The sequence below is a fragment of the Vipera ursinii genome, assembly GCF_947247035.1.
Source record: "Vipera ursinii genome assembly, chromosome: 7".
NCBI classification, from domain to species: Eukaryota; Metazoa; Chordata; class Lepidosauria; order Squamata; family Viperidae; genus Vipera; species Vipera ursinii.
The window spans coordinates 71,184,304-71,197,686 of record NC_139521.1 but is presented as its reverse complement, the minus strand read 5'-3'; the positions used below and the strand labels follow the sequence as shown (position 1 = coordinate 71,197,686).

The following is a 13,383-nucleotide window of genomic DNA, read 5'->3' as shown; positions in this document are numbered from 1 at the left end:
GACAGCCATTTGCCTGAAATGGTATAGGGCTTCCTGCCTGAGCAGGGGGTTGGACTAGATGACCTCCAAGGTCCCTTCCAATAACAACTACTACTACTCCTTCTTCTTCTCCTTCTCCTTCTCCTCCTTCTCCTTGTAATTCTTATTATTATTGTTATTATTATTTCCCCAAAAATAAGACTTAACTGGAAAATAAGCCGAATGCGTCTTTTGGATTAAAAATAAATATAAGACCTGGTTTTATGTTTGGGAAAATATAGTGGTTTCCTTTCTGATTTACCTGAGAGGGTTGACACCTGTGCTCTGGCAACTAGTGAGACAGATTGTCGTAAAGATTCATTCAGAAATCCATTTCAGCCACCAAACACGCCCCCTTAATGTTATTTGAGTACAACCAAACAAACTTTCTAATTGATGTGGAATTTTTTTTTTAACTCCGATTTCCTTTTCTTTTTGAGACAGGTTGCCCATTGCTACCCTAAATACCTAGAAGACTTTCCGCAACAGCTGAAGGAATTGTTGTCCTATAGTCACACCGTCTTGGATCCAGATCTTCGGATGGTGAGCATCGGCAATCCAGATGTTTTGATTCCTGGAAGGAGAGGAGTCTCTGAGGGGACAATTTTGCTCAACGTTGCTTTAGTTTCTGAGATTGGAGCCAATGGTCTGGAATAGCATAAGACTGTTACCTCATGCTGCCCTGCTGATAATTTATATAATATCTTTTTGTTAAGGGAAGGTGAAAAAGAGCTGTGAAAAACATGGTTTTTCACTGCTTCACGCTTGCTGGAGTTTCTTACCCAGCTTGTAGTACGTCATGATGGCGGTGACTTTGGACAAAATATTCAGAAACTGTTACAAAACTAAAAGGGAGGGAAGCATGCCTTGAGCCCAGGAAAAGGAGAAAATATTAGGAAGAAATTCAGTTTGGGTTCTCCCTGACCTTCTAGGACAGGGGTTGGCAACCTTGGCTCTTTTATGACTCGTGGACTTCAACTCCCAGAATTCCTGAGCCAGCCATGCTGAGGTGAAAGGGAGAGTTTCCAAGCTGAGCCATGCTGACTCAGGAATTCTGGGAGTTGAAGTCCACGAGTCATGAAGGGGCCATAGTTTCCCCATGCTGGCTCAGGAATTCTGGAAGTTGAAGTCCATGAGTCATAAAAGAGCCAAGGTTGCCTACCCCTGGCCTAGGCCTAGGCCCCTTCATGGCTCGTGGACTTCAACTCCCAGAATTCCTGAGCCAGCCATGCTGAGGGGAAAGAGAGAGTTTCCAAGCTGAGCCATGCTGGCTCAGGAATTCTGGAAGTTGAAGTCCATGAGTCATAAAAGAGCCAAGGTTGCCTACCCCTGGCCTAGGCCTAGGCCCCTTCATGGCTCGTGGACTTCAACTCCCAGAATTCCTGAGCCAGCCATGCTGAGGGGAAAGAGAGAGTTTCCAAGCTGAGCCATGCTGGCTCAGGAATTCTGGAAGTTGAAGTCCATGAGTCATAAAAGAGCCAAGGTTGCCTACCCCTGGCCTAGGCCTAGGCCCCTTCATGGCTCGTGGACTTCAACTCCCAGAATTCCTGAGCCAGCCATGCTGAGGGGAAAGAGGTTTCCAAGCTGAGCCATGCTGGCTCAGGAATTCTGGGAGTTGAAGTCCACGAGTCATAAAAGAGCCAAGGTTGCCTAACCCTGCCCTATACCATTTGCCCATGCTTTGAATCTTCTGTCTACCAGCATTAAAGAGCAGTGGTTTTCTGTTCTGTGAGCTGTGGTGGTACATTGGTTAGAATGCGGTATTGCAGGCTGACTCTGCCCACTGCCAGGAGTTCGATCTTGACCGGCTCAAGGTTGACTCCACATTCCATCCTTCCGAAGTTGGTTAAATGAGGACCCAGATTGTTGGGGGCCATAGGCTGACTCTGTAAATCGCTTATGGTTTAAAGCACTATGAAGCGGTATATAATGCTAAGTGCTGTTGCTAAGTGCTGCTTAAAAAAAGAGCAAGCTGGAAAAAAAAATGAGAGGAAGGAATAGGATACGGTGGTTATTTTAGTATTAATGTTGCTGTCTGGCTGATTCACACTTTATTATTGCCATTTGTAGTAATCCCTTCCTCCCTTTTGCAGACGTTTTGCAAAGCGCTGATCTTGCTACGAAACAAGAACCTAATTAATCCCACAAGCTTGTTGGAACTGTTCTTTGAGCTCCTCCGTTGCCATGATAAATTTTTACGGAAAGTGAGTAGCTGAACTGAGTTTAGAATAAAAACCCTTGCCAATTTTACTCTAAAACAAAGGTTAATGAAAAAAGAAAGTACCGTATATACTTGAGTATAAGCCGAATTTTTCAGCCCACTTTTTGGGCTGAAAAATTCCACTTCGGCTTATACTCCAGTCAACAAAAAAAACTTACCGAGGACTTGTGCGCGGCCGAGGCTTTGGTGCTTCCGGGATCGCCCGCACCTCTCCCAAGCCACCGCCGTCCGAGACCTGCCGAAGTTTGGGGAGGTTTGGGGAGGTGCGCGCGCACCTCCCCAAACTCCGCGCCTTGCCTGCCTGCTTCTTTCCGCAGCGGAAAGAAGCAGGCAGGCAGGGCGCGGAGGAACGGAGACTTGCCGACGTTTGGGGAGGTTTGGGCGTCTCCCCAAACCTCGGCAGGTCTCCGTTCCTCCGCGCAGACCTGCCGACGTTTGGGGAGGTTTGGGCGCCTCCCCAAACCTCCCCAAACCTCGGCAGGTCTCCGTTCCTCCTGCCGACCTTTGGGGAGGTTTGGGCGCCTCCCCAAACCTCGGCAGGTCTCCGTTCCTCCTGCCGACCTTTGGGGAGGTTTGGGCGCCTCCCCAAACCTCCCCAAACCTCGGCAGGTCTCCGTTCCTCCTGCCGACCTTTGGGGAGGTTTGGGCGCCTCCCCAAACCTCCCCAAACCTCGGCAGGTCTCCGTTCCTCCTGCCGACCTTTGGGGAGGTTTGGGCGCCTCCCCAAACCTCGGCAGGTCTCCGTTCCTGTTTGGGGAGGTTTGGGCGCCTCCCCAAACCTCCCCAAACCTCGGCAGGTCTCCGTTCCTCCGCGCAGACCTGCCGACGTTTGGGAAGGTTTGGGCGCCTCCCCAAACCTCCCCAGGTCTCCGTTCCTGTTTGGGGAGGTTTGGGCGCCTCCCCAAACCTCCCCAAACCTCGGCAGGTCTCCGTTCCTGTTTGGGGAGGTTTGGGCGCCTCCCCAAACCTCCCCAAACCTCGGCAGGTCTCCGTTCCTCCGCGCAGACCTGCCGACCTTTGGGGAGGTTTGGGCGCCTCCCCAAACGTCCCCAAACCTCGGCAGGTCTCCGTTCCTGTTTGGGGAGGTTTGGGCGCCTCCCCAAACCTCCCCAAACCTCGGCAGGTCTCCGTTCCTCCGTGCAGACCTGCCGACCTTTGGGGAGGTTTGGGCGCCTCCCCAAACGTCCCCAAACCTCGGCAGGTCTCCGTTCCTGTTTGGGGAGGTTTGGGCGCCTCCCCAAACGTCCCCAAACCTCGGCAGGTCTCCGTTCCTCCACGCAGACCTGCCGACCTTTGGGGAGGTTTGGGCGCCTCCCCAAACGTCCCCAAACCTCGGCAGGTCTCCGTTCCTGTTTGGGGAGGTTTGGGCGCCTCCCCAAACGTCCCCAAACCTCGGCAGGTCTCCGTTCCTCCGCGCAGACCTGCTGACCTTTGGGGAGGTTTGGGCGCCTCCCCAAACGTCCCCAAACCTCGGCAGGTCTCCGTTCCTGTTTGGGGAGGTTTGGGCGCCTCCCCAAACGTCCCCAAACCTCGGCAGGTCTCCGTTCCTCCGCGCAGACCTGCCGACCTTTGGGGAGGTTTGGGCGCCTCCCCAAACGTCCCCAAACCTCGGCAGGTCTCCGTTCCTGTTTGGGGAGGTTTGGGCGCCTCCCCAAACGTCCCCAAACCTCGGCAGGTCTCCGTTCCTCCGCGCAGACCTGCCGACCTTTGGGGAGGTTTGGGCGCCTCCCCAAACGTCCCCAAACCTCGGCAGGTCTCCGTTCCTGTTTGGGGAGGTTTGGGCGCCTCCCCAAACCTCCCCAAACCTCGGCAGGTCTCCGTTCCTCCGCGCAGACCTGCCGACCTTTGGGGAGGTTTGGGCGCCTCCCCAAACCTCCCCAAACCTCGGCAGGTCTCCGTTCTTCCTGCCGACCTTTGGGGAGGTTTGGGCGCCTCCCCAAACCTCGGCAGGTCTGCGCGGAGGAACGGAGACCTGCCGAGGTTTGGGGAGGTTTGGGGAGGTTTGGGGAGGCGCCCAAACCTCCCCAAACAGGAACGGAGACCTGCCGAGGTTTGGGGACGTTTGGGGAGGCGCCCAAACCTCCCCAAAGGTCGGCAGGTCTGCGCGGAGGAACGGAGACCTGCCGAGGTTTGGGGACGTTTGGGGAGGCGCCCAAACCTCCCCAAACAGGAACGGAGACCTGCCGAGGTTTGGGGACGTTTGGGGAGGCGCCCAAACCTCCCCAAAGGTCGGCAGGTCTGCGCGGAGGAACGGAGACCTGCCGAGGTTTGGGGACGTTTGGGGAGGCGCCCAAACCTCCCCAAACAGGAACGGAGACCTGCCGAGGTTTGGGGACGTTTGGGGAGGCGCCCAAACCTCCCCAAACAGGAACGGAGACCTGCCGAGGTTTGGGGACGTTTGGGGAGGCGCCCAAACCTCCCCAAAGGTCGGCAGGTCTGCACGGAGGAACGGAGACCTGCCGAGGTTTGGGGAGGTTTGGGGAGGCGCCCAAATCTCCCCAAACAGGAACGGAGACCTGCCGAGGTTTGGGGAGGTTTGGGGAGGCGCCCAAACCTCCCCAAACAGGAACGGAGACCTGCCGAGGTTTGGGGACGTTTGGGGAGGCGCCCAAACCTCCCCAAAGGTCGGCAGGTCTGCGCGGAGGAACGGAGACCTGCCGAGTTTTGGGGACGTTTGGGGAGGCGCCCAAACCTCCCCAAACAGGAACGGAGACCTGCCGAGGTTTGGGGACGTTTGGGGAGGCGCCCAAACCTCCCCAAAGGTCGGCAGGTCTGCGCGGAGGAACGGAGACCTGCCGAGGTTTGGGGACGTTTGGGGAGGCGCCCAAACCTCCCCAAACAGGAACGGAGACCTGCCGAGGTTTGGGGACGTTTGGGGAGGCGCCCAAACCTCCCCAAAGGTCGGCAGGTCTGCGCGGAGGAACGGAGACCTGCCGAGGCTTGGGGAGGTTTGGGGAGGCGCCCAAACCTCCCCAAACAGGAACGGAGACCTGCCGAGGTTTGGGGAGGTTTGGGGAGGCGCCCAAACCTCCCCAAACAGGAACGGAGACCTGCCGAGGTTTGGGGACGTTTGGGGAGGCGCCCAAACCTCCCCAAAGGTCGGCAGGTCTGCGCGGAGGAACGGAGACCTGCCGAGGTTTGGGGACGTTTGGGGAGGCGCCCAAACCTCCCCAAACAGGAACGGAGACCTGCCGAGGTTTGGGGACGTTTGGGGAGGCGCCCAAACCTCCCCAAAGGTCGGCAGGTCTGCGCGGAGGAACGGAGACCTGCCGAGGTTTGGGGACGTTTGGGGAGGCGCCCAAACCTCCCCAAACAGGAACGGAGACCTGCCGAGGTTTGGGGACGTTTGGGGAGGCGCCCAAACCTCCCCAAAGGTCGGCAGGTCTGCGCGGAGGAACGGAGACCTGCCGAGGCTTGGGGAGGTTTGGGGAGGCGCCCAAACCTCCCCAAACAGGAACGGAGACCTGCCGAGGTTTGGGGAGGCGCCCAAACCTCCCCAAACAGGAACGGAGACCTGCCGAGGTTTGGGGACGTTTGGGGAGGCGCCCAAACCTCCCCAAAGGTCGGCAGGTCTGCGCGGAGGAACGGAGACCTGCCGAGGCTTGGGGAGGTTTGGGGAGGCGCCCAAACCTCCCCAAACAGGAACGGAGACCTGCCGAGGTTTGGGGACGTTTGGGGAGGCGCCCAAACCTCCCCAAACAGGAACGGAGACCTGCCGAGGTTTGGGGACGTTTGGGGAGGCGCCCAAACCTCCCCAAAGGTCGGCAGGTCTGCGCGGAGGAACGGAGACCTGCCGAGGTTTGGGGACGTTTGGGGAGGCGCCCAAACCTCCCCAAACAGGAACGGAGACCTGCCGAGGTTTGGGGACGTTTGGGGAGGCGCCCAAACCTCCCCAAAGGTCGGCAGGTCTGCGTGGAGGAACGGAGACCTGCCGAGGCTTGGGGAGGTTTGGGGAGGCGCCCAAACCTCCCCAAACAGGAACGGAGACCTGCCGAGGTTTGGGGACGTTTGGGGAGGCGCCCAAACCTCCCCAAAGGTCGGCAGGTCTGCGCGGAGGAACGGAGACCTGCCGAGGCTTGGGGAGGTTTGGGGAGGCGCCCAAACCTCCCCAAACAGGAACGGAGACCTGCCGAGGTTTGGGGACGTTTGGGGAGGCGCCCAAACCTCCCCAAACAGGAACGGAGACCTGCCGAGGTTTGGGGACGTTTGGGGAGGCGCCCAAACCTCCCCAAAGGTCGGCAGGTCTGCGCGGAGGAACGGAGACCTGCCGAGGTTTGGGGACGTTTGGGGAGGCGCCCAAACCTCCCCAAACAGGAACGGAGACCTGCCGAGGTTTGGGGACGTTTGGGGAGGCGCCCAAACCTCCCCAAACAGGAACGGAGACCTGCCGAGGTTTGGGGACGTTTGGGGAGGCGCCCAAACCTCCCCAAAGGTCGGCAGGTCTGCGCGGAGGAACGGAGACCTGCCGAGGTTTGGGGACGTTTGGGGAGGCGCCCAAACCTCCCCAAACAGGAACGGAGACCTGCCGAGGTTTGGGGACGTTTGGGGAGGCGCCCAAACCTCCCCAAAGGTCGGCAGGTCTGCGCGGAGGAACGGAGACCTGCCGAGGTTTGGGGAGGTTTGGGGAGGCGCCCAAACCTCCCCAAAGGTCGGCAGGAGGAACGGAGACCTGCCGAGGTTTGGGGAGGTTTGGGGAGGCGCCCAAACCTCCCCAAAGGTCGGCAGGAGGAACGGAGACCTGCCGACGAGCCGCGGCTACACAGGGTATTCCTGTGTATTCAGGCTTGCAAAATGGCGGATCGAGCCTCTGCTGGCGGCAGAGGCTTGCAGAACGGCGGATCGGCTTATACTCGAGTCAATAACTTTTTCCAGTTTTTGGGGGTGAAATTGGGGGTCTCGGCTTATACTCGAGTCGGCTTATACTCAAGTATATACGGTAAAAGCCACAACACATTTTGCATTTCCTTTAAAGACTGAGAAAATGATGAACAATCTAATTTCAGTACTATACGTTTTCCGGTAACCTCGTTTGCCTTTTTTGTGTCTGAGCAATGTTGATGGAAATAATCTGTTACATAATCTGTCCCAGAATTCCATTTTTTTAAAAAAAAATGCTTGCATTTGGTCTCTTGATCATAGGCTGCAAAATTCCGGGGTTTTTTCTTTTTTTAAAAAAAAAAAATCCCCCCAAGATAAAACACAAAGCAAAAGTAAAAAACAAAACGAGAACTATAAACAAGAAAGAAGAATGAGAAAAAAACCTGTACATAACAAATACAAAATTAACTGGAAAAACACTACAGCTCCACCCTAGCTGAATAGTGATACCTATATCTCAAACACATCTAGTACGTTCCCCCCTCACTTGCTCTACAGGTATAGAGATAGTTATACATTTTCCATCTATACTTGCTAAATTACTATTTTACATTGCATTCTCTTATGCAAGATTACAGTAGGCTAGATTCTGTAATAGCTTTGTATCGTTTAGGATCAACCTTGTCAGTTTTTTTTGTGCTATATATTCAAAATAGACTGATTTATATACACACACACTATGTGTGTATGTATGGACCCACTTACCTTGCACCCAAGTCTGTCCTTGCCGGCCCACTTCTTCTTCTGAGGCCTCTTCTGCAGCCAGGCCTGCGTGTCTCAGTCACAGGCCTTTCCGGAAGGCCTCTGCAGCCAAGAAGCAAGCTATGGATTCAATCCGTAGCTCGGTTCTGCAAGCCCTCAGCAGCCGAGCACAAAGCTAAGGATTTGATCCATAGCTCTGTACTTGGCTGCTTAGGCCTTCTGGAAAGGCCTGACTGCAAAATGCAGGCCCGAATGCAGCTGCAGAACTTCGACCCTAGAAGAAGTGGACCGGCTGGGTGGGGCTGTTGGTGCCAGAGGTGAAGTAAGGCCTACTCCCAAAATAAGACCTGGTGCCTTTTTTGGAGGCAAAAAATAATAACACCCAGTCTTATTTTCGGGGAAACACGGTATATATACACATACATACAGTATAGGTGTATGGGTGTGATTCTTTCGGATCGGAATTTCATTTTAATCTGTGCCATTGCACACACAGACAAATGATGAAAAACCTTATCTATCTCAGACTGATCCATCATGGAGTGTCTGCTTCTGTACATCTTTTTCTCAAAGAAAGATCGACAGTTATTCCTGCTGAAATTTAGCTTTCTTATTTCGACAGACATTATACACTCACATCGTCACCGACATCAAGAACGTCAATGCCAAACACAAGAACAACAGAATGAACACTGTAAGTTTTCGGCTCCTTCTACCAGCTTTTAAGTGGGATAGCTCCAGGCGACTCTTCCTCAAAAAACAAGTGTCTGCTTTTTATCTTTATTTTATTATTTATTTATTTTTGCAGATCCTTCAGAGTTTCATGTACACAATGCTGCAAGACAGCAACCCAACTGCAGCCAAGATTTCGCTGGATGTGATGGTTGAACTGTACCGAAGGAATATCTGGTAGGTTGCAGGTTAAGAGTCTACAGTGGGCAGGAACAATGGTGAAACCTCAGAGAAAATAAAACATATATTTAATTTCTCATTCTCCGTTGCGTAAACAGTCTTTTTTTTTTAAAACAGGAACGATGCCAGAACTGTGAATGTCATAACGCTGGCTTGTTTTTCCAAAGTCACCAAGGTAAAGTAAACATTTTGGTCCAAGTACAGGTAGTCCTCAATGTACAGTAGTTCATGTTAGGGTTTTAAATGTTTTTTATATTTTGATTGTTTTAATTTGGGCAATAATTTAATCCTTTTTAACTTTTGTACTTCTATTTATATGCCCTGTTCACTGCCCTGAGTCCTTCGGGAGAAGGGCGGTATAGAAATTCAATTAAATAAATAAATAAATAAATAAATAAATAAATAAATTTAGTGACTGTCACTGAAAAAATTAACTTAGGCCTGTTTTCACACTTACGACCATCGCAGCAGCATCCCCCGTGGTCACGTGATCAGAATTTAGGCTGTTGACAATTGGTTCATATTTATAACTGTCCCACAGTCGTGTGATCCCCTTTTGAGACTTTTGACAAGCAAAGTTAACGGGGAAGCCGGATTCACTTAATGACTGTGTTATTAACAATAGTGGCAAGAAAGGTCGTAAAGTGGAACAGAATTCCCTTCACTGTCTTACTTAGCACCAGAAACTTTGGGCTCAATTGTAGTCATAAGTCAAGGACTACTTGTAATTGTGGAACTTCTGGTTTATTCCAGGGGTCTTCAAACTTGGCCACTTTAAGACTTGTGGACTTCAACTCCCAGAATTCCTCAGCCAGCCAAGCTGAGGGGAAAGGGAGAGGTTTCCAAGGTGAGCCATGCTGGCTGAGGAATTCTGGGAGTTGAAGTCCACAAGTCTTAAAGTGGCCAAGTTTGAAGACCCCTGGTTTTTTCAGTACATTTAGTCCTCAACTTGTGACAGTAATTATGTCCTCAATTACATCTTAAGTTATGGCAGTTGTCAATAAGGTCAACCTGACTGCATCCGATTTTACGACCTATTTTGCAGGGCTCCATTAAGCGAACGCCATAATCCCGAAGCGAACACTGTGATTGTTAAGCAAATCCATTGTTCGCTCCATGCACTTTGGGCCAGAAACCAGAAATAAATGCCAATTTCTGACAATAAGTAATTGCGATCACATGACTCCAGTATGCAAAGGGTTACCAGGTGTCTACAATGCGGAGCTGTTATTGGGAATAATAAGTACAGGCAATCTTCAACTCACAACAGTTCATTTAGCGACCGTTCAAAGTTACAACAGCACTGAAAAAAGTGACTTACAAGTGACCCTTTTTCAGACTTACGACGGTTGCAGCATCCCCTTGGTCAAGGGATCAAAATTTGGATGCTATGCCAACTGGTCCCTATTTATGATGGTTGCATCCCCTTTTGCGACCTTCTGACAAGCAAAGTCAAGGGGGAAGTCAAATTCACTTAACAGCCGTCTCACTGCGTTAGCAACCGCAAGGATTCACTTAACAACGGTGGCAAGGAAGCTTATAAAATGTGCACACAACTCACTTAGCAAATGTCTTGCTTAGCGACAGAAAGTTTGCTCCATTGTTGTAAGTCATGGACTGCCTGTACTTTTTTCCTAATTTGAGGCGGGAAGGGATAATATTTCTGATTTTGTTAGTTTAGCGGTGTATGAAACCTGCTTGCTCAAGGAGTTCGGGTTTTTTTTTTTTAAAAAAAATTCCTTTGGCTCTTCCTTGTCACCTCTCCTGGCTCTGTAGATCCAAGTTGCTGGCTTGACATTTTTCCTTGGGAAGGATAAAGATGAAAAGAAAGACAGTGATTCAGAATCGGAGGTCAGTGTTCCTGGAATCTAGAATAATAACTTGGACCTAATTCTCAAAAGATGAGAAGTGTGCCACAGCTTATTTTTTTTAAATTTTAATTCCATTTATATCCCGCCCTTCTCTCCTGACCTTCGCTCCTTCCGTCGCGATCTAAAGACATTCTTATTTGAACAAGCCGGCCTAGCCTGATGGGGGATGGGTGGGGTTTTTTACTGTTATTTTAATATTTGTATTTACTGTTTTTAGTTGGGCATATATTTAATCCTTTTTAACTTTTGTAATTCTGTATTTTTTATGCTTGCCCTGTTCACCGCCCTGAGTCCTTCGGGAGAAGGGCAGTATATAAATAAAATTATTATTATTATTATTATTATTATTATTATTATTATTATTATTATTATTATTATTATTATTATTATTATTATTATTATTATTATTATTCTCCGAAGGCTCAGGGCGGCTTACAAGCTTAGCAGTAGCCTTCATTCTATGTATTATGTGCTTATGTCTTGATTGAATGCCCCACCATGAAAAGCCGAGTAACGTCCACGGACAATGTCACAGTATTTGGTTAAATTAGAAATAGAACAATAAGAGTTGAAAGAGACCTTGGAGGTCTTCTAGTCCAACCCCCTGCTCAGGCAGGGAAACCCTATACCAGGGCTTTTCAACCTTTTCACTCATTGTACCACTTTTAGGATATGGCAACATCCGAGTACCACCAGTCGCCTAGCAAGGTGTCAAAAACTTGAGGACCAAAATGATGAAGTACAGGTAGTCCTCGACTTAACAACAATTCGCTTAGTGACTGTTCGAAGTTACAATGGCACTGGAAAAAAGGGCTCCCCAAGCCACAGACGAGCAAGACACCTGGCGGCGCTCTTCCTCCTGTCCTAGGTTTTCATTGTTGTGAGCATTTCTGTTGAGGATTGGCAGTTCCAGGTTGCTTCTCTCTTTGACGAGTTTCCATCCATTGCTTCTTGTCCTGCCTTCAGGCGCTTTGGAGAATAGCTTGACTCCCTCTTCTTTGGGGCAGCCCCTGAGATATTGGAAGACTGCTATCATGTCACCCCTCGTCCTTCTCTTCATTAAACTAGACATACCCAATTCCAGCAACCGTTCCTTGTATGTTTTAGCCTCCAGTCCTCTAATCATCTTTGTTGCTCATCTCTGCACGCTTTCTAGAGTCTCAACATCTTTTTTACATTGTGGTGACCAAAACTGGATGCAGTATTCCAAGTGTGGCCTTACCAAGGCATTGTAAAGTGGTATTAACACTGATCGTGATCTTGATTCTACCCTTCTGTTAATGCAGCCAAGAGTGTGTTGGCTTTTTTAACAGCTGCACCACATTGCTGGCTCATATTTAAGTGATTGTCCACTAGGACTCCAAAATCCCTCTCACAGTTACTACTGTTGAGCAATGTACCACCTATACTATACCTGTGCATTTGTTTTTGTTTTTCCCTAAATGTAGAACCTTACTTTTTTCGCCATTGAATTGATGCAGAGGATTCTATGGTCCCTTTGTCTCTAAATTTATTTAACTCATTGTTGCCAAAGTGTCATTATTTTCAATTCCATAACCACTTCACTGTGCACTGCCAAGAACATATAGCACAAGATAGAGGAAGGTGTACAAAATTACTACATGTCTGTACACCCAGGGAATAGAGTTTGATGTAGATTGGTAGTTTCATGGTTCCTCATGCAAAGTTTTACTGAATCTTAAATTTCTCTTTCACACACTTATTTATTTTTCAAGGATGACGGTCCCTCAGCAAGAGACTTGATGGTACGGTATGCCACGGGAAAGAAAACGACAAAAAACAAGAAGAAACTCGAAAAAGCTATGAGAGTTTTAAAAGTGAGTAGCCTGGTTCGGCAGTGTTCTGTACCAGCCTGCTACCGGCCCTGCAACAAAAGCAGGGACGACCCCTTTACAAACGGCAAGAGGCTGGAATAACGTCTGCCACATTTATTACTACAAAAACAAACAAGACACGTACCAAGATACAGGAGCTTTGAAACACTATCTGAGCGGTTGCTTTCAGCAAACCAGCCCTCCCCACACATTCCCTTTATAAAGAGTTCAGGGCGTGGCTTCTCTCTCCCTCCTTCCGAGAAGCCCCAATGCCTTCCTCTGTTTACTCCTACTTGACTGCCTCCTGCGTCGGGCGTCCCTGAACAGGGCCAGCTGTGGGTCATCTTCATCCACACTGTCAGGCTCACACAGCTGGGTCTCCATGGTGACCAAGTGGGAGGGGCCTGCCTGAGGGCAATCATCAGCAAGATCTTCAACCCCCTTAGCAAGGAACACCCCCCCCCTCCTCCTCTGAGTCGTCCGACCCAACTGCCGAACCCACAGGCTGACCCTGAATCACAACAGGCAGACCTGCCTGTTCTCTAAGCCTCTCCTAATATAGATAATCCTGGAGTTATGACTGTAGTGGAGCTTGTTCGCGATGGTCATAAAGAAGGTCGGTCACGTAACCAGCCCGATTTTGGTAATTTGTTGATTGCAAGTGGTCATTAAGAGAACCCATGGTTTGCTGTGGGTGTGGTTTTGCCAAAAACCAAAAGTAAATGCCTTCTTTTTTTTCTTTTGTTTTGCAAAACCACAGTAAAAACACGGTTATGTGACTGTGGGACTCAGCAAATAGCCATTAAAATAAAGAAAGAAAGAAGGAAAAAGAAAAGGTGAGGATGGCAGAACACATTATTGGCGGTTCCCTCCCTTCTATCCAGGATGGCACATAAGGGTCTTCAGGATTGTCTAGGACGCTACACAACCTCTTCACAACCTGTTA

At 50.2% G+C, this 13,383-nt stretch overlaps 1 protein-coding gene across 1 annotated transcript in view; it reads left to right on the top strand.

Annotated features, from left to right (window-relative positions):
• The window catches only part of SDAD1 (SDA1 domain containing 1), a 40,055-nt gene that overhangs the window by 4,354 nt on the left and 22,318 nt on the right, over positions 1-13,383 (top strand). The window contains exons 3-9 of the mRNA XM_083367145.1: positions 463-561; positions 2,112-2,222; positions 8,442-8,513; positions 8,628-8,728; positions 8,849-8,906; positions 10,508-10,582; positions 12,339-12,440. Of these exons, the coding sequence (XP_083223271.1) occupies positions 463-561; positions 2,112-2,222; positions 8,442-8,513; positions 8,628-8,728; positions 8,849-8,906; positions 10,508-10,582; positions 12,339-12,440 (618 nt within the window). The remainder of the gene's footprint in view (positions 1-462; positions 562-2,111; positions 2,223-8,441; positions 8,514-8,627; positions 8,729-8,848; positions 8,907-10,507; positions 10,583-12,338; positions 12,441-13,383) is intronic.